At 49.7% G+C, this 21,794-nt stretch overlaps 1 protein-coding gene across 2 annotated transcripts in view; it reads left to right on the top strand.

The window, feature by feature from the left end:
• B3GNT3 (UDP-GlcNAc:betaGal beta-1,3-N-acetylglucosaminyltransferase 3) overlaps positions 1–8,800 on the top strand; it is a 184,711-nt gene extending 175,911 nt beyond the window's left edge. For both annotated transcript variants that reach the window (XM_086946798.1, XM_086946799.1), the window contains exon 2: positions 5,056–8,800. In XM_086946798.1, coding sequence (XP_086802924.1) covers positions 5,063–6,235 — 1,173 coding nt within the window. In that variant the 5' untranslated portion in view covers positions 5,056–5,062 and the 3' untranslated portion in view covers positions 6,236–8,800. The remainder of the gene's footprint in view (positions 1–5,055) is intronic.
• Positions 8,801–21,794: the final 12,994 nt, after the last annotated feature.

Below are 21,794 nucleotides of genomic sequence, written 5' to 3' on the forward strand. Positions count from 1 at the left end.
GGTGTTTTCTTTTTTTAAACTTTGCAACAGTTTCTTTTTTTCCTTGCAAAAACTGACTTTTTCGTAGGAAAATACGCTCTTCAAGCGTGTTTTATTCTGGTTGATTACACACCAAATACCTTTCCACCACCGGCAAAGTTGTTTTACCTGGAAGACCAGAACTCCCAACATTTGACATTTTTTGTAAACCTGCTCAACAGGCGCTTACATTTCACAGGCGCTTAAGTAAGCGGCTGCTGTGAGGCGGTCATCCTTGTGTATTTTTGATAAGCCTTTTATGGGGCCTAGACAGTTCTGATCATTTTAATTCTGTTTCTTGCTCTTTTTAACTGTTTCTTTCAAACCTGCTGCTGACAGTAGCAACAGTTTGTTTTGTGGTCCGCGCCCGGCCAGTGCCAGCCCATTCGCCTGGCACACAGAGACACTTTCCTGGGGTGGCAGGAGCTAAGAGGCACCACAAACCTTTCATCACAGGCTGAATGCACTGGTGCCAGGCTGACTGGTCGCTGAAGGAGCCTGCAAATGTGTTCAATGGGGTGCTAAGCAGGGCTAAGGCAGCTACTGAGATGAATACACAGCTGGAGTCCAGAGCCCAGTTTATGCACGCGGTATCCATCAAAAGTACCCCATCGATATGTAAACGTAACTCCTAATATCACTGCAGGAAGGCAGGGGCTAACCTTCTGTATGAGGTTTTCAGAGTACCAACAAGGATGATAACACTTAACGCGGCTTGAAACAAATCTGACACCCATTTATAAAAAATAAAGCAGATTTCTCTATATATGTTGACACTTAAAGGAAGTCAATCGGATAAGTATAACTGGAGTTACGGATTTTAGAACAAAATTAAATTGGTACAGAACAATACTACAAAACAATATCATAGTGGTCAATGGGAAAAAGCATTCTAGACAGTCGGTCACTTGGAGGTCGAGTCGCGAGGAACTCCAGGAGGGCAGAATTGTCCTGGCTGTCCTTGGTGCTGAAGCGGGAGCTGGTTTTGCTCCTTATACAGTGCTGGTGGGTAATAGGTGCAAAATGGCGACAACAAAGCCACTACTGACATTGGGTGTAGGCGTTGCGATGTTCCATTGAAGTGCAGAGTTGAGTAAAGGCGGTGGTTGCCCGACTGGCCACCAACAAGCCTTGGCAGCGGTAAGCACAGCAGAAAGTTATTTCAAAATCTGGCTGAAAATATTAGCCCCCCCCCTGAACCTTTCTGGGGGGCAGAACTAGATTACCCAAAATGCACTGGACCATCTACTTTTGGGTGATCCCTCTGAGGGCCGAAAGGCCAGTGATTCTTTTTTTCCAGTACGTTGTTTTTACTTGCTGTATGCAGGGAACTAATGCCTCTAGTCCAAGGGCGTTTGGAGTTGCCTTTGGCTCTCAAAAGGGTCCCTTTGTCTGGGGGGAACCAGTGTTTGGTCTGGGATGTCTCGCAGTCATGCAGTTCCAGAAAGGTTGCCACATGTGCAGAGTATCACGCCTTTGATTTGTGCTGCTCTTGAAAACTCTGGTCTCTTCTGTGTCCTTTGTTGCAAGTCAAATCAAAACTGGGGTTCTAGTGTCAGGGGTGCCACACAATTTCTGGATTTAGGGGTATTAGGGGGTGTAGGTGCAAGAAGCCAATGGGCTACTAGCCCCAGGGGAGAATCCACCCCTGAGATTACCACATCCAGGGGGAGGGAGGTTCACCTTTTCTGCCCAGAATCCTCTATTCTACCACATTTAAAAATGGTAGAAGTATTCCTCAGATGTACAGACCAGGTAGCACACCCTAGAGGTGTGGCTAGTCTTCTGGGTGTGTACACCTCCTGAATACCTAAACAAATGTGCTTAGGAGTGAAGGGAGGGCTGTTTCCTCCTTTCGGAGGCAGCCTGGTTGCATATCAGAGACAGTGAAGTCTTTGAAGCTCACCACCTTGATGTGCAACTTCACTAGCTATCTGGTCAGGATGGGAGGTGTGACCTACTTCCCATCCAAGCCATTGCTTAGGACTCCTACGAGAGTGTCCGCCTCCTGGCAGGGGGTCAGATTTCTCTCTTGGCTGCAGCAGCTCTGGGCTGACAGGCAGAGCACAAGAAAGGCTGAGGCAACCAGGTGGGCAACCTCTAAGGTAGCCACCTGAGTGCATGCCACATTCTCCTCGACACACAATTTAAGTCAGGAGTGATACCAAACATGACCTATTTCTGTGATGCCATAATAGAGCTGCTAACCTTGGGTTTGCCCAGAGGCTAGTCCATGTTATCCTATACACCGTGTGATCACTTATAGTAGCCCTTAATGGAAAAGGCAACTACAGGGACATATGAGCTGGCACTCATATGTCCTTGGCTTTAATATAATTCACCCGGACTCCTGAGCTCTGGAACTTTCAATCTTCCTACAAATAGTACAATGATCTTGCCACCCATGATAAGGGCAAAGTCGAATCCAAGCAGTTTGCACTGATCCAGCAGTCTGCAATGGCAGGACCGCTGACATCAGTTTACCTGGGTCAATGAGAGTGGCACAATCAGTGCTTCAGGCCCTGGGGACCCCCTTTAACTCACACTTCCTGGGTACCACTGGTACCATATACTATGGACTTATAAGGGGGTAAGGCTGTTGCCAGTTGGGGTTACCAATTTACATGTATTCGATTTAGGTAGAAAGCACTGGCACTGGGGCCTAATTAGCAGGTTTTTGTGTGATGTCAGTCAAAAACCAAAACCTAATAGTCCAAAGGGGGACAAAAAGTGTGTGGGGGGTATCTGCAAAAAGGCCTGGTTGTTTTACAGACAGGAAGTGCAGGGTGGTGGAAGAAAGAGGCATGAGGTGGAATCAAGACCAGGCAGCCTCGGTGTTCATGAGATAAAGAGACAGGAAGTGTAGGGGAGGAAGAAAGAGGCATGAGGTGGAATCAAGACAAGGCGGCCTCGGTATTCATGAGATAAAGAGACAGGAAGTGTAGGGGGGGAGAAAGAGGCATGAGGTGGAATCAAGACAAGGCGGCCTCGGTATTCATGAGATAAAGAGACAGGAAGTGTAGGAGGTGGAAGAAAGAGGCGTGAGGTGGAATCAAGACCAGGCGGCCTCAGTATTCATGAGATAAAGAGACCGGAAGTGTAGGGTGGTGAAAGAAAGAGGCGTGAGGTGGAATCCAGACCAGGCTGCCTCTGTGTTTGAGGTAGAGACCGGAAGTGTTGGGTGCTGGAAGAAAAGTGAAGCATATCTATAAGTTCATATATACATATATGAGCGGGCAGCCAGAGAGGCACAACAAAAAACTATTTATATACAACACATCGCATGTACATTCTATACAAATATACAACATATATAATATCAAAAACACTTTTATGTACCCTAAAGACAAAAAAATATATGTACAAATATATATATATATACACACCAATTTACATATGTATCTCCTCTTAAGGTCTAGTGGAGTATACAATAAAAAAGGTAGTCCCAACAGACAAGCACCAGGGGGTTAACACATATACCCAACCTATATTTGTGTAGGTGCATCAATGAACAAATCAAATCTTTCTTGTATTAAACTAAGGGACTCCGTTCAAAGCCAAAGGTGTCGACGCAGTCGCGGTCGCGTTTCAGCCAGTTGATATAGGCTTCATCAGGACATGGGTACTCTAATAACAACAAACACATATATTATTTTTATCCTCTTTCTTACCAAAACAAGGAAACACATTACATTACAGCTGCAAAAATTCAGATTGAGTATATATGAACTTATAGATATGCTTCCTTGATTTAATTTGCTAATCACAAGAAAATTAATTGTTTCTTGTTTGAGAAATAAAAGTGGATTGATCCCTTCAGTACCATTTTTCTCTACTTTTTTCATCCGTGGATGTCTCCTGCTCAGGTACGGGAGGGTGAGGTGGGCAGAACCCCTAACCATTTTTTCTAGGGTGCTGGAAGAAAGGCATGAGGTGGAGTCAAGACCAGGCAGACTTATTGTTTGACAATCTGGCATAAAGCATCCCCAGCATTGTGGTCCTAAAGAAAATGTGGCCTTAGCACTTTTTTCTTCAGATTGAGCACTGATGCTCTTAACTCTCCTCTTCCCCACCCCTTTGTTAACCCCTTCGATGCTGATGACGAGCTCCGCTCGTCATCAACCACGGGGGGCGTGTGCGGATGACGAGCTGAGCTCGTCATCTAACGCGGCTTTTTGAAAAAAGCTGCGTAGCGCAAAAATATGCGCTGCAGCGATGAGGCTAAACTAGCAGTCCATCAATGGTAATTCTAACTATTTACCGTGTTTAGAAACTGCAGACATGTGATGTGCTAAATCCAAATAAGTCATTATTCCCGCCTCCCGTTTCATCCTCCTCACTCCTAACGTTGCCTTACTACTTCCTTCACTTCACCAACGGATTTTCTGTGCCCCTCCGCTCCCCAGCAGTCTCTGGTGACAATTCCTTCTTTCCTTTTAGCTCTTCATTCAATTGCTCAACCTTTTCTCATCTTGTTTACTCTCGCATCAGCACTGCTTCTCCTCTGTCCCCAGTTCTCTTTTCATTCTTTCTCCTCTCATGTCCCCCTTCCTTTACCATCTTTCTCTCGATGTTCCTCGTTCTGCGCAGTCTTTCTATTCTAGTCGCCCTAGTGAATATCTCCTGACTCTTTTGTCTACCCTTTACTATGTTCTCCTCTCTCGTCCCTCTGTCTAGCGTCCTATTTTCTTCCCTCCTCTCTGTGGACTCATTCCCTTCCTCTTTGCTCTCCACTCCCCCTTTCTCAAACCACTGTCTTCTTCGCTTTTACCTCTTTCTTTCTTGTATTTCATGTTAAGTCTACAGGTTTTCTTTTTCTTTTTCCACCACCACACTTTACTCCTTTCGCTCTTACACAGGGACTTCAGTTCTTCACTCAATGTGTTCCTCCTCCTCTACTCTCTTCCCCTTCCAAGGCTTTGGTCTGTCTTCTCTTTCAGACGTTCGTACTTCGCCTTTGAGATCAAGCGTTTTGCAGCAAGCATTTAGATTGTTTTCTTTCTGCTTTTAACACTTTTTTGTTGTTTTGTTAACCAGGGAGACTATGAGAAGAGGGCGCTTGAGTGTGGAGACGGTGCTCCTGTCTGTAATCGGATTCGTCTGTCTTCTCTTCATTCTCGACCAGCATGGAGGGGACAAGAAGGTTCTCGCCCCCATGGAGCAGCCGGTCTCCACCAAGGAATCCGGCAAACTTCTGGTGATCCCACCAGGAGCCGGCTACTGGGCCCATTTGACTTCTCCTGGGTGCAAGGATAACTCGTCAGTGGTGAACATCACCGGCTTCACGCAACTACCGGACCATATCAAGGACTTCCTGAGGTTCCGGCACTGCAGGCACTTCCCGACCCTACTGGATGTGCCCAACAAATGTGGAGGACCTGCAGCCTCAACAGAAGTTTATCTTTTCCTGGTAATCAAGTCCTCTCCGGACAACTATGAGCGCCGGGAGGTCATCCGTAAAACCTGGGGGAAGGAGAGCACATATGAGGGGGTTCAGGTCCGGCGACTCTTCCTCTCTGGGGTCCCTTCCAATCCAGGCCAGGCCAGAAGGATGAAGAAACTCCTGCGGATCGAGAGCCGCGACCATGGAGACATCCTCCAGTGGGACTTTTATGACTCCTTCTTCAACTTGACTCTCAAGCAGGTCTTGTTTCACCAGTGGATGGAGAAGAACTGCCCGGGAGCCAGGTTCATCTTCAACGGCGACGACGACGTCTTTGTCAACACCTTCAACATGGTTCACTATCTCCTGGGGTTGGAAGCTTACAGCAAAGGGGACAGGCACCTGTTTGTGGGGCAATTGATTGCCAATGTTGGGCCCATCCGAGAATCCTGGAGTAAATACTATGTACCGGTGCAAATTACAACTACCAACTCCTATCCGCCATATTGTGGTGGCGGGGGCATTTTAATGTCTGGTTTTACAGCGCTTACCATCCACAAGATGTCACTGGGCATCGAACTACTGCCTATTGATGATGTTTACCTAGGAATGTGCCTGGAAAAAGCTGGCCTGAAGCCGGCATCCCACATGGGCATGCGCACTGTGGGGGTGAATATTCCTTCCAGCAAACTGGACTCCTTCGACCCCTGTTACTACAGGGAGCTTCTGATGGTCCATCGCTTTCTGCCCTACGAAATGCTGGTCATGTGGCAGGCTATTCAGGAGCCACATTTAATCTGCGGACAGAAAAAAAATGTGTATCTGGGCATGTGATCCCTACACCCTGGGCGTGGTCACCCCTGGGACCTGGATCAGTAACGGTGGCCACCGTGCCCTGGTGCGCCTTAGTACCTGAGGCTTGGGTCCACCGCTTTGACCCCCTGGAGCACCATGTGCTAGGTGTTTGGGCCCCGAAGAGACTTTGGCATGTACTAAAGGGTTCCACAAAAGTTATACAGGGTGCGAGCCCTGTGATGCTGCTTGGAATAATTAACATATTTGTCCCGGTGGTTTGAAGCTGATAGATCAATGTTTGTGTTTCCGGTAGCCAGCTGGCCATCTGGTTCAGAATCGATGAGGACTGGTCTGCTAGGCATTTCAGTTTCAAAGAAAAGGCTAATGCTCTGGTTTCAAGTCCATGGTGGTCACCACACTGTGTCCACCCCTTAGTGTTTGGGAGGCTTTGGGCATTTGTTTCCCAGGTGGGGGTGATCTTGAAGACCTGGTCCCACCCTGACTTGTTTCAGAACTTCACTTGATTGGCCAGGACCACAGCTCCTTCCAGGAGGTACCTTGGGGCAGAGGTGATTGTCATCATTAGGCGAAGATCAGGTCCTGCACCTTGTTCTATAGGTGCGTGAGGGTCTTGCCCTCCATCAATACCTTTAAGAATCGATCAGCGGTCAGGTAACGTTTCTGGCATCAAACAGAATCCTCCCCCCTGAGGGCTCTCCTGGTTGCGGTGCAGGGTCCACCAGTGCGCCCTAGAGACAGGAGGTCTCCAAACTCTCCCGTCCTGTGGCTCCCCAGAGGTTCCCCTCATCCTAAGCTTTAGGGTACCCCACCTCTGGCTGCTCCCCAGGGGTGAAGCCTGGTTGCCACACACTCCACTGCACAGCTATCCTGTCTCCCTTCCTTCAGGGCACACCCGGGTCTACTTCATGTGATCCGGTCACCCCTCGAGTTCAGGTTTTTTTCTGCACCTTCTACACCCCGTTTCCCTACCTTTACACCCCCACAGGGGGCGGGGTCACCCCTCCAAACCTAGGCCCATCTATCTCTCCTGAGCTCTCTCCTCTGTACTTAATCCATGTGTGGTGCCTGGCACCTCACCCCAGGGGCTACCCTGGTGCAGTCCCCAACCCCTGCCACACTCCGACCAGGAGTCCTTGTTCCTTGTCCTGTCCTTGGGGTCGTGACCCCATTACCCCTGAATCTTTCCTCCAGTCCCACTCTGCCCCAGTGACGCCCATCTCTGGAACATGCTGGCGTAAGTACGGGCATCTCTCGCCTTGCACCAGGGGCGGGGTGAGCGGGAAAGCCATGGCTCCCACAGTGTTCTCGGGGCTGGGGGGCCCTCGAGAGAAGTCAGATGTCTGGCAGGGTCAGTCACGTGCCAGGCTAAGCAAGACCTGGAAGGAGGTGACTGCCTCTGCCCCAGCCCTGTTGGCCTTCATGCTGCGTCGCTCCAGCCTGTCTAGAAGTGGGGAGGGCCGGGAGTCTCCTGATAGAGCCTGTCTCTGACCCGAGGAGTTTGCACCCCTTGCAGCCATAGGACGTTGTACATTTAGTAGACACACGTGCCCACCCACTTCCCCTCCGCCTATGGCTCTCATAGACAGCACTTCCGGTCCTGTCTCGCTCCTTCCTTCCTGTGTATTCCATAAACCTCAGCCCTCGTGCTGAGAAGACGCGGTGTCCTGCTGATAGGGCCTCGTGGCGCTGTCCGGCCATGGCTGACGTCCACCCAGCCTCTTATCCGCCCGAGGTCACGCCAATCTCTGCGGCCGACGCCGATAAGGCCCTGTGCGTGCTTGTATCTCCGGCCGTGATGGAAACAGAGGCCAGCGCGGGTTGGTCAGCCGCAGAGGTGACCTTCAGGGAGCCAGACGGGCCCGGCCAGGGAGGCAGGCACTTACTGACGTCACTAGGGTGGGAGGGCGACGCTAGCAATGGAGTGACCTCTAGGGGGGTGAGCAGGTACAACACACCCAGGCCTCCGCTCTAGACGCTATGCTCCTAAAATGGCTAGCTTTGGTTGCGTGACTTGGGGTGGGGTGGGGGTGGGGGGGGGGGGGGGGTGCTCTTATCTCCCCTTAGGTACTGTTCTGAGTCATTAAGTGGGTGTGGGCCGCATATCTGGGTTCTAGCGCAGCCTTCCTGCTATTGTGTGACCCTGGGCATGCAGCTATCTCTCTACATCTCTGTACCCCCCTTCCTTCGCATACATCTGCAGAGTGCTCGGAGCTTTACCACTCTTCACACTCGAGTATTACTGACTCTATACAATCACTCCAAACATTCACCCAGAGCCTGGTGGCGGCCCACCGGATGCAGTTAACCTCACTCATTCACAATAAATGAATCACACTGGCCCACGTGGTCTAAAGTAACAATTCCCGGGCACCTTCTGGGCGCACCGTTGCATGTGGCCAAGGCCCCAATGCCCGCCAGCGAAGACAGGAGGCCTCGAATAGAACTGGATGTGATCGCGACCGCCACAAGTTGACATACTCCAATACTGTCGTTTCTGTTCTAATTCCTTCTTTTACGTCCTTTCTTATCGTTTTTTTGTAACTGTATATTTTATTTAAATAAACAATATGTATTTCCCTCAAAGTGTGGATTGTCAGGCGTTTCTCTCCCTCTTTTCGGCGACGCCACCGATACTGGGACAGGCCTTTCGAGCCCGATTTGAAGATGCTTACGTGTCGATCGATTTTGTTTCCAGTGAGTAAATGTAAAGCAAACTTAGATGTGCACCACCCGCCCCGGAGAGAGCTGCCCATGGGCTCCCAGGGGAATTCGAAGCCTCAAAGGCGGCCAGGGCGGGGCACGATCTGGCAAAGCCGGCTCGGTGTTTGTTTCAGATCATGCCTCCGGGTGCAAACACTCACGGGAGCAAAAGCAAGAGGTGAACCCCGGAGCTGCCGGGATTAACCCTCTGAGTGAAAGTAGTGCGGGCCCTGCAGGGAGGGCATGTGCCGGACCACGGGGGAGACACACGCGCAGGCTGAGACGTGAAGCAGGGATGGCACGTGGTGAAGGGCACGGGTGTGGGGGGGGGGACAGTGCGAGGAGAGACGGGTCACTCTTAGAAACAGTTGGGATTCAGGAGTACGTTGTACGCAGTAACGCAGGTCACCTTCACACATAGCGCCCAGTGGCTTGGTGACCATTCCATGTGCTCAGGGCAGGCGCTGGATGCGCGCACGACCCCCCTTGGATGTATCCACTTCACGTGACAACAACACTTTTATTTTACCCACAATGCACCTGGCGCTGTCCAAGATGTCTGCTCCATATTTCCAAAGCGGGGGGGCATGAAATATTGTGGCTAACGGGCCAGAGAGGTTGGCACAGTTTCACATGGCATGCAAGGCTGAAGGAAGGAGACACACCTGTTTCAAAACAAGAGGGAGGGACCCACCAATCAAAGGGGAGGGGTACCAGAAAAGACCTCAGTCAGACAAAATGCCCCCTTTGAGGAAATAGAGACTTACCACACCATTGACACACATACAGCCATATACCCATAAGAGGACAGTGGACTTAGAGAGGCAAGTCTAAAAATCTATATAAAACGTAATATCATATGCATCATAGTACATAATGACATACAATCAACAGTCCTAGGCCTATATGATGCAAGAAGGTAATTAAAAAAACACACTAATGATTCAAGACAATGTGAAAATTAAAAAACATACAGACAAAAACTAATTGGGAACAAAGTAAGAAGGAAAAATGATTTCCTTTTTAGCAGAGAAAACCACAATTTGAGCAGAAAACAAACATAGACAACTGTGACTGGTCATTCAAATGTTTCTTATCAACAACAGTTGTCCCCACACATTTTATGTAGTTTTCTCCATAGGGCATCAACGCGTTTCGGTGGGCATGAGTTTTTAAGCCAGCAAGGTGCTGGCTTAAAAACCTTTTTGCTTTGTTCCCAATATCCTGACCTAATTAACTCATTTTTTCTGTGCCCAAATGTGTGGTTTTTAATGGAAATTAGTTTTTGTCTGCATGTTTTTTAATTTTCGCAGTCTTTTTAATCATGAGTGTGTTTTTTTAATTACCTTATTGCATGATATAGGTCTAGGGCTGTTTATTGTATTTCATTATGCACTATGATGCATATGATATTGTTGACATATGAATAAAGTTTTATATATATATTTTAGACTTGTCTAGTTTGATTACATCTCTAAGTCCACTGCCCTCTTATTGGTATAAGGCTGTATGTGTGTCAATGGTGTGGTAAGTCTCCATTTCCTCAAGGGGGGCATTTTGTCTGACTAAGGAGACACATGTGACAGCGCTGTCACCCCTCACACGAGCTCCTGTGTAGCACTGTGTGTTTGCACAACAAGCTACAGCGACATTCGTGTTCCCTCACAAGCTGCGGAAACGAGACGCCACGTGTCGGCCTCTCGCGCCGCACATGGAACAGCTTTTGTCATGTTATGATTCTGTTGAATCTGCACCAAAGGAAATGTTTTGTAGCGCCAAAAAACCAGCACACTGAAGTCGAGTCCATGTGCGACGTTGTTTTTGCATTTGGTAGGCGGTGATGGGTGCTCACTGCCACGTTGTGGATTTATTTATATATATATATGTATATGTCAAATCTCACGTTTAAAACCCTGAATAACAAGCATTTACAATGCAATGGTTTTGCCTTTGTTAAAGTTAGAGCTATTGCCATTGCTCTTGACATTATTTTTATTTATGTTTTTTTAACATAAATAAATGGCATTGTCATTTACAATGCCACTAGCTTTATCTATCGCAAATGACACACACAAACACACACAGAGCCGCCCCACACACACCCCCACACAGAGCCCCGCACACACAGCCCCCCACACACACAGCCACACAGAGCCCTCCACACACACAGCCACACAGAGCCCTCCACACACACAGCCACACAAAGCTTCCTACACACACAGCCACACAGAGCCCTCCACACACACCAACACAGCACAAGCAGGCAACAGGGGCAGACGGAGGCACAAGCAGGCAACAGGGGCAGACGGAGGCACAAGCAGGCAACAGGGGCAGACGGAGGCACAAGCAGGCAACAGGGGCACACAGAGGCACAAGCAGGCAACAGGGGCCCACAGAGGCACAAGCAGGCAACAGGGGCCCACAGAGGCACAAGCAGGCAACAGGGGCACACAGAGGCACAAGCAGACAACAGGGGCACACAGAGGCACAAGCGGGCAACAGGGGCACAAGGAGGCACAAGCGGGCAACAGGGGCACAAGCAGGCAACAGGGGCACGAAAACGGAGACACAAGCAGGCAACAGGGGCAGGTGGAGAAAACACAATTTTCAACAGCCCACTTGGCTCTGCAACAGTTGCCTTTGAAAAGCAATACGGCGTAATGGGCATGATCAAATCCCGTCCCCTGCATAAAAAAAAACAACAGCCTGAGGCGACTGCTAACACAGATGTAGTACAAGGCATTACACGGCAAGGGTGCTGCTGCCGGCAATTATCCTGGTATTTAAACAAATCTCTCTCTCTCACACACAGAGCCGCCCCACACACACCCCCACACAGAGCCCCGCACACACAGCCACACAGAGCCCCCCACACACACAGCCACACAGAGCCCTCCACACACACAGCCACACAAAGCTTCCTACACACACAGCCACACAGAGCCCTCCACACACACCAACAGCACAAGCAGGCAACAGGGGCAGACGGAGGCACAAGCAGGCAACAGGGGCAGACAGAGGCACAAGCAGGCAACAGGGGCACACAGAGGCACAAGCAGGCAACAGGGGCACACAGAGGCACAAGCAGGCAACAGGGGCACACAGAGGCACAAGCAGGCAACAGGGGCACACAGAGGCACAAGCAGGCAACAGGGGCACACAGAGGCACAAGCAGGCAACAGGGGCACACAGAGGCACAAGCAGGCAACAGGGGCACACAGAGGCACAAGCAGGCAACAGGGGCACACAGAGGCACAAGCAGGCAACAGGGGCACACAGAGGTCATCTAGGTGTAGTGGGTGGCGAGTTTGGAGCTCTGTGGTCCAGGTCTCCTCAGGGATCTTGTTCCAGTGCGTCAGGCAATTTTGGTGAATGCAGTTCCTCATTGGTCGTGTAGATGCAGGTCAAAGCGGACAAGGTAGTGTTTGTTCTTGGTGAGGGTGTATGGGCTCATCTATGGAGAAGTTAGTAAAGATGGGGTCAAGGAGATGTCCGACAGACGATTTTTTTGTTTTTATTTGCCTTTCCAAATTGTATCGGCAACTAAAAAAGAAAAAAACACGTCAAAGTGTGCAACACAGGCGAGGAAAAGCAACATGGGAGGAAGGAAGCAATGGGTGGTTCCAAGTGGGTGAGGAAACAGCCCGGGCGGGGTGGTGGAGGCTGCAGCAACACAGGGGTAAGGAAGCAACCCAGAGGGTGCAGGAGGCAAAAGGTGGAGAGGGAGAACAACATAGAATAAAATGGGGAAAGAAATTGGCAAGATAGAGCTTTTAGAGCTGGGAGTGGTTGGATGCACATGGGCGAAAAAGCAAACTGGGTGGGGAGCACGAGGGCCAGAGCATCACAGAAGGGGCAGGGAAGAAGCATACAGGCAAGCAAGAGCAGTGCGGAAATGGGAAGTGAAGCACACTTGGAAGATGGCTGGAAAACACATGCCCTCTCACAGAATGCTTTAACAAAATGAAAAAAGTATGTCTGAATAAGCAAACAGTGATAAGACACAGTAATGCACCCATGCTCCAATGGTGAATGAAATGAAAAATGTAGTTCCCTTAATGTGGGAAGTGGAAGGATACAAGGCAGCCGTTCAAAAGGATTGTAAAGAAACTACGCTCCAGGAAGGAAGGAACATAAGAACAGGAAGCAAGTAAACAAGCAAACGAGAGTAACAATGAAGCCAATCAATGGTAAGCAAACGACGGACTCTAAGACTACTGTAAGCTAACAATACGTCTCTCAACAAGCAGAGCATGTGCTGTCTAGTAGGTATGACCTAAAAAAGCTGTTGCATATGGATGTCTCTGCGAACCCTGGCCATAACAGTATAGAGACTGCAGAGTTCACTCCCGAGTCGTGGAGCCCTGAAGTGATGTCACTTCCTCGTGTGGGCCTGAAATAATGTTACTTTCAAAGGTACGGCTCTGGGACGTGCCCTATCATCATATAATGGAAACCATCCACACTTTTGTAATTTGAAAGACATCCATTGATTCTACTCACTGGGAAAACTGTAAGGCAGCATTTTCATACAGGAAACATCCTTTACCCCGCATGCGTTACTCCGCAGTGCCATTACCCCGCATTTTTTTACACCGCAAAATCTTTTACAACGCAGGGCTTTACACCACAAACTATTACAACGCATTGTCCATTACAATGCCACAGCGGAGTTAGAACAGTAAATTGTGTTGTAATGGGGAATGCGTTGTAATAGTTTGCGGTGTAAAGCCCTGCGTTGTAAAAGATTTTGCGGTGTAAAGACTGCGGGGGAATGGCACGTGGAGTAAAAATGTGCGGGGTAAAGTGTGCTATTATTTAGATAAACATGTGAGCGCATAGGCTCCTTCGCAGAAGAGTGGCTGGTAATGATTACAGTTGCATTAGGCAGAAAGCGGGATACCGCAGGTGTGATCAGTAAATACGAATTTGAATACGAGAGGGGGGAGAGATGTAAATCGAGCGAGTGGCTTTGATTTTGAGAACATTTACTCTGCGAGGCCCGTGCATTCCTTCGGCCTTCCTCAGGGGCCTCCCAGCTGGAATACATTGTCGGACACAGAATCACAACTCATTAGTTCGGCACATTGTTGGGGTTAAAGGGGGCTCTGGTGTCGTGCCGTGTAAATGTGCGGTCTGACACAAGTCAGATAAGACTTGGCTGATTGTTAAAACAATGATCAGCACGAGCCGAGCGCCGCCATTGGTCAAATCCAGTCAGAATGCTTTACCCCGCATGCTGAAGGCCGCCCACCAATAGACAAGGTCGGAGCGGCACGGGCCAGACAAGAGGGGCCGCCCATCAATAGACAAGGTCGGAGCGGCAGGGGCCAGACAAGAGGGCCACGGGTCACACCGGGGGATATTCTCTTTGCTCCTCTTGGTGTTTAAACTTCAGATAAACAAAAGTATTTTGATTCTGGTGAGGGGTGGGCACTGCGCATGCGCAGAAGTCTTTGTTGGTCCCAGCTCGCAGTATCTGTGCACGCGGGTGCCCTTCACGAGGACACATCCTCTGCTCGGCCTGTTTCCTGTTTTCAGATCGTGTTTCCGCTGCCTATCTCCCCTGAATGGTGACTGGTGAAGGGGTGGCCGTAAAGTTCAAATGGCAGCCTACTTCGAGGAAACACTGAAGAACAACAGGGCAATTTTTAAAAAGAAAAAACACGTCGAGCTGGTGAAAACACGCCGGAAAGCAACGGTGCTGTCGTGAGCGAGTTTGGAAAACAAGGGACTGTCATGTTGGAATTAATGATGATGACAAGCACTATCAGTACGCGTGTTTTCGCAATTTGGCAGTTCACTCACCTGCACTGTTACTGCAGAAGTAACAGAAGACGCAGAAGTGCCGGCAATGCCGGACCAGACACGGGGGCGTTCCCGGCGTCGCGTGACGTCGGCAAAAGCCAAAGAATCTCAGGAACGCCCCCGTGTCTGGTCCGGCATTGACGGACAGGCCCCTCGTCCAATGGCAAGGCTCCGTTTACGGAGCCAGCCAATCAATGACGAGGGCCGACCCAAAGCCACACACACAACTCAAGAGGTTTTTTGGCACATGCGCAAAGCGCATGGCCAGTCAAAACCTAAAAAGGAGAATAAGAAGCCACTTGTTAGAGTGCTCTGCGCTTTGTGGGTACACAGCCGCGATGACGCGGGCCTTACAACAATGCTGCGGGGCTGTCTCTGGTGGGGAAAGATTCCATTTTGAGGAGATCATTTTACAGATGAGGCAAAAAAGCTGTTATGTTGTTGAATAATAAGAGTTTTCTGTTCCTCCTAGGTGGCTTCATGATGCGGGACGAGCTGGAAAGGGGGGGGGGAGGCAAAAACTAGGACGGGGAGGCGATGATGATGGTAATAATACGATTAATTTCTAAAGCGCACAGCTACCTTCGCAGAGACGTCCCAGCGCTAGAACTTGTGAATGGCATGGCTGTGAGGGGGCCCAGGGCCACCAGGGGCTCCTGAGCATGGGTTGTGCAAGTCTTTGACAAGTGATGTCCTGGGGTGCCTTACTACTCCTGGACCCTAAACTGAGCCCCAGGTACACCCCGTTAACAACGGGCACTGACGGCGAGGCCGAGCAGGCTAAGGATTAGTCCAAGAAGTGAGGTGGGCTGGAAACTCAGACCTCAGCAGAGACAAAAATAAAGCTTAATAAGATAACATATGCCCTAACACACCTTTAAACATGAGCATTAAAAGAAGGTAAAACACACTTTTCAGAATAAACTGTTCCTACTTTTGGCCACTGACGTAGGGGTTTCATGATGAATTGGGTACTGCATATTGGCTTCAACAGGGTTTCACAATAAACTAGCCACTGCATACAGACTTTGATAGTTTTTCCAGGCAATAAAACCTCCTCTTCTCGATCAAAGGGTTGGAGTGTATAAGGATTAGTTACTTACCTGTAATCCTAGTTCTCTTCCAGGGGTATCCTCATCAAAGTCATAAGCATTAGAATATTCCCGCCCATGCGCGGGACCCCGGAAACAATATATTATATGTGCCCCACATATATATAGACATATATATATATATATATATATATATATATATATATATATATATATATATATATATATATAAATAAGCAATTGCAGCCAAATAAAACAGTAGAGCTGGAATATGCTGTGAAGAATTTCCACCATACATGTGTATTTGCATTAGAAACATGAGAAACAACACCAATGCTTGTTTAGAAACTGTTTTAATGCTTAGAAAGCAGTAGAAATTCTTATAACACACTGTAAGCATATACAGCTCCCAGGCTGCATTGCAAATACCCAGTCTAAAAAGACTGAAAAGCTAACCTGTAGCTGAATGTACTAAAACTGACGCTGTGCCTTTAAGGCACCTCTGCCCCTAGCTTCCCATCATGCCTCAGGGGTTACAGTTAGGTCAGTTGTTCTTTTCGGAGACTGAAAAACCAAACCATGGTAATAACAGGTTAAAACATCTCCTACTTAATAAACAAAGTCCTTTGCCCGGGGAGGCGGGAGGGTTGCTTATGACTTTGATGAGGATACCCCTGGAAGCGAACTAGGATTACAGGTAAGTAACTAATCCTTCTCTTCCAGGGGATCCTCATCAATAGTCATAAGCATTAGAATAGAGTAGCGAGCCTCACCTAATCCCTGCGGGCAAAGGAATCAACAGATAACATTCATATCCGTAGGCCCAAACAGTAGGCCTTATTCTACCCAAATAGGTTTCTCAAGGAGGCTTGCCCTACTTGAGACTCCGCTCTGGAATCAGACTCTAGGCAATAATGCCTTGTAAAGGTATGGACTGATTTCCATGTTGCAGCCTTGCATATTTCTGACATAGGAATGTCATGTAAAAACGCTATTGTGGCTGCTTTTCCTCTAGTGGAATGAGCTTTGGGTGATTGTAACAAAGGTTTGCCAGCTAGCTGGTATGCTAGCCTGATACAGGAGACAATCCATCTGGAGATGGATCTTTTGTTTGCTGCAAACCCCGTCCTCATTGAACCATAATTGACAAAGAGTTGGTCTGTCTTTCTGGTGTCCTTCGTCTTTTCTAGGTAAAACTTTAGTACCCGTTTAAGATCTAACGAGTGCAACGACCTCTCAGCTGGGGTCGATGGGTTCGGAAAGAACGAAGGAAGGGTAATCGTTTGATTTATATGAAAATCCGAGACCACCTTTGGAAGGAAAGAAGGGTGAGCCCTCATTACCACTCTGTTGTGGTGAAACACAGTGTAAGGTTCCTTGGTGCAGAGTGCTTGTATCTCGCTAACCCTGCGAGCAGAGGTTATTGCCACCAAGAAGGCCGCCTTCCAAGTGAGATGCTGCAAGGAGGCCTTGTGTATAGGCTCAAACGGTGTAGACATCAGCCTGGAGAGAACCAGGTTCAACTCCCAGGGAGGAGAAGGATTTCTCACAGGGGGATAGACCTTCTTTAACCCCTGAAGGAAATCCTTAACCACTGGGACTTGAAAAAACGATGTTTGTGTAGGTGATTTCCTGTACGCTACTATGGCGGATAGATGAACCCTAATAGAAGCGTATTTCAACCCTGATGTAGCCAAGTAAAGGAGGTATGGAAGGACTACCTCTTCTTGTCCTTTGGTGGGATCAAAGCCATGGTCCTTACACCAAATGAAAAATCTTTTCCACTTGAACGCATAAGACGCCCTTGTGGAAGGTCTCTTTGCCTCTCTTAAAATATGCATACATTCCGGAGGCAGATTTAAGTGTCCATATTGCAAGACCTCAGGAGCCATGCAGTCAGGTTCAGCGATGGGAGGTTGGGATGCAGGATCCTCCCGTTCATTTTGCTCAACAGGTCTGGCCTGCACGGCAGGCGTCTGTGTGGACACAGCGACAGATGTAACAGGTCTGGATACCACCATTGTCGCGGCCAATCTGGAGCAATCAGGATCATGTCCATGCTCGATCTGATGAGCTTGGCCACCACCTTCGGAATCAGTGCCAGAGGAGGAAACGCATAGGCGAACATTCCTGTCCACTCCAGCAGGAGAGCGTTCCCTTGCGTCCCTGGCCGGTGGAACCTGGACGCGAAGGCGTGGCATTTGGTGCTTTCGTCGTCCGCAAATAAGTCTATGTCTGGACGACCCCAGCAACGGAAGAGTTCTTCGACTACTTCGTCGTCTAGCACCCAGTCTGGCTGATCTTCGAAGTGCCTGCTGAGTGCGTCCGCTTTTGTGTTTAGCTCGCCTGGGATGTGCACTGCCACTACCGACAGTCCCCGAGCCAGAAGCCAGTGCCAGATTGTCTGGGCCTCCAGAGACAGAGGGCGAGATAGAGTTCCTCCCTGCTTGTTCAGATAGAACATAGTTGTAGTGTTGTCCGTCTGAACCAGGATTTTGTCCGTTGTTATTGCTGGAAGGAACGCTTTGAGCGCCAGATGAACTGCTCGAAGCTCCAGCATGTTGATGTGGTATGTCTGGAGGTTGGTCGACCAACGACCTTGAATCTGAAGATGACCCATGTGAGCACCCCAGCCTTCTAGAGATGCGTCCGTTACCACAGGCAGCGAAGGAAGAGGTTGCTGAAAAGGGACTCCCTGCAGGACATTCCGAGGGCGAGTCCACCACTGTATGGAGGTCAATGCTGCTTGAGACAGGATGATTCGATTCTCCCAATCTCCTGTCGCTTGGTCCCACTGATCTTCCACAGACTCTTGTAGAGGCCGCATCCTCAACCTGGCGTTCGGTATTAGGAAGATGCAGGACGCCATGGAGCCCAGTAGAGATGCTACTTCTCGCACCTTTGGACGAGGAAACTGAAGTAACTTTTTGCATTTCTGCCCCATGGAAGATAGTCTCTCCTGCGAAGGAAACGCTCTTCCTAACTTTGTGTCTAGAACTGCTCCCAGATAGTGGATAGTTTGCGTGGGCTGCAGGACCGACTTTTCTGTGTTCACGTGGAGGCCGAGCCTGTGTAGTTGTTGGAGACACAGGTGACAGTCTTTGGTGGCTTGACGAGGGGACAGACTCTTCAAGAGCCAGTCGTCTAGATATGGGTACACAAAGAGACCTTTTTTGTGAAGACATGCCGCTACCACTGCCATGCATTTGGTGAATACCCTTGGTGTGGATTTGAGTCCGAAGGGAAGCACTTTGTACTGGCAATGCTTGTTCCCTACCAGGAATCTCAAGTACTTCCGATGACCTGGTGTTATAGGAATGTGGAAGTACGCGTCTTGTAAATCCACCGACCACATCCAATCTCCAATTTGTAGATGAGGACATATCTGATGAAGTGCCAGCATGCGAAACTTCTCTTTGACCACCACCTTGTTGAGGGTTCGAAGATCCAAAATCGGTCTGAACTTGTCCTCTTGGTCTCTTTTGGAGACTAGAAAATATCTTGAATACACTCCTCTCCCCCTTTGGGATGGGGGTACCTCTTCGATTGCGTTTTTCTTTAAGAGGACGTTCACCTCCCTTTTGAGGAGTTTTAGATGGTACGAGCGAGTCTTTTTTGGAGGAATCGGTTGTGGTCTCTTCCGGAAACGTAGCGCATATCCATTGCGCAGTATATTCAGCACCCACCGATCTTTTGTGATGCTGACCCACTCTGCCAGGTGTTGCGAAGCACTTCCTCCCACTGGAGTGGGTAACGGCGCCAGAGGAAGCCACTGCTCAGGCCTTGCCTCCTCTAGGCGTGGTAGAGGACTGATGATGTCCGCCTCTGCCTCTGCCCGATTTTCCTCCTCTGTATTGCGCCTTCCCTTGTGGCTTGTTTTGAGACCATTGAGGGGTTTGAACCCTCTGTTGGCCTCCCCGGTTCTTGTTGGTCTTGAAGCGTCGTTTGAACGGCTCTTTCTTTTTCTCCAGACCAACCGCCTTCACTGTGTCCAACTCTGTCTTCATGCGGGTCATTTCCTGATCGGCATGCTCCCCGAAGAGTGAAGATCCGGAAAAAGGTAGATTGAGGATGCGCTGCTGGGCATCTGGTTTGAGACCAGTTAAACGCAGCCAAGATGATCTCCTCGCACATACCCCATGTGAGTAGGCATGTCCTGCTAGAAGGGCGTTATCTGCTGATGAACTAATCATTTGGTTCGCCACCAAACAGCCCTCCATCACTGTCTCCTCAAAGTCCTTCTGGTCCTCCTTGGGCAATTTCTCCTTGAATCGTTTCATGGAGTCCCATAGGGCTCTATCGTACCTTACCAGAAGGGCTGATGCACTAGAGACTTTCAGGGATGAAGCCGCTGTGCTGCATACCCTGCGTCCCCAAGAATCTTGCGTCTTGCTGTCTTTGTCAGGAGGGACCGAAGAAGAAGGAGCGACTGTGTGATTCTTTTTAGCTGAGGCTACTATGACTGAGTCCGCCGCAGGCTCTCCCTTAACAAAGATAGGATCTGAGTCGGCCGGCCTATATTTCTTCTGGATACGTGCCGGTACCGCCCTGATCGTTGCTGGCGTGAGGAAAACCTCTTTGATTGGGTCCATTATCCCTGGAACCAATGGGAGTAAAGGCCGGGTATATGATTTGTGACGAAGGGTCTCAAAAATCACAGTAGTGGACACCTCTGGAACAGCCATCTCTATATTAAGTTTGTGAGCCCCCCTTTGTAAGACGTCCAGATACGTGTTGACGTCGTCAAGCGGGGAAGCTCTGGAGCAAGGGCTGTCTGCCAGCGTTGGAGAGTAATCCCCTTTAGAAGATCTAGATGAAGATGATGAAGAAGAGGATGATGGAGTTCTCCATCTCCTGTGGTGAGATTTCTCCTTCCTCACTGGTGATCTTCTCGGTCGTTCTTCCCTTCGAGGAGAACGTGATTTTCTCTGATGCTCCCTTCGGGGAGATCTCGACCTCTCCGCCCGTTCCTCCCTTCTCGGTGTTCGAGATCTGGGCTGCTCCCTCCTTGGTGATCGGGAGACCCTGGGGGTATGCCACCTTTCCGCTCTCCTCTCCCGAGAGCGTGATCGGTGCCTGATAGGACTCTGTCTGTCTGCCTCTTCTATCAGTCTCTGAAGAGGTGACCTGTGGAGTGGGCTTACATATCTTCGTAGCCTCTCCGTCGCTCCAGAATCCTTCCACTGGCTCAACGGAGCATTCCATCTTGGCGAGAGTCTTGTCTGTGTGACATACCTTCGCTGGGGCAACGGACTCCTACTCCTAGAAGAGGACCTCGATGAGCCAGAGGTACTTAAGGAGGAATGGTGAGAAGCCGATTGCGTCACTAGAACAGTTGAAGGCACTGAAGGAGATCTTCGTCTCACCGGTGTTGGAGGACGTCTCAAAAGTCTTTCCCTCGACGTCGAACGCCTCTGCGGCGACGACGGAGTGATAACCTTCGACGTCAAACGCCTCGACGATGACCCGTGGTCCCTCGACGTCGACCGGCGATGTTGAGCCGACCACGGAGCCTTCTCCCTCGACGTCGAACGGCGTTGCCCTGCATTCGACGGAGGTCTCGACGTCGAACGGCGTTGGTCTGCCGGCGACGGAGATGGCAATCGACATTGTCCTGTCGTCGACGATGCCCTTGACGTCGACCGGACACGTGGCGACGGCGGAGGATTAGACATCCTCGACGTCAAGCGCCGACGCGCCGTCGACGATGATCCCTTCCTCGACGGCGAGCGACCGAGGGGGCTCTTGCTCCTCGACGCCGAGCGCCTCCGTGGAGACGTCGGCGGAGGTGTCACACTCTTCGAAGCCTGTCAACGTTGAGACGACGGCGAGTGTGATCTGTCTCTCGACGCCGATCGTCGCCTGGTTGACGACGGCGGAGTTGACTTATGTCTTGACGCCGATCTTCTCGTCGACGGTGATCTCGTGGCTTCTCTCGACGCCGATCGTCGCCTAGTTGACGACGGCGGAGCTTTCTTCGTCGTCGGTGAACTTCTTTTCGACGACGATTTCTTCAT

The sequence above is a fragment of the Lissotriton vulgaris genome, chromosome 12, assembly GCF_964263255.1.
Source record: "Lissotriton vulgaris chromosome 12, aLisVul1.2, whole genome shotgun sequence".
NCBI lineage: Eukaryota > Metazoa > Chordata > Amphibia > Caudata > Salamandridae > Lissotriton > Lissotriton vulgaris.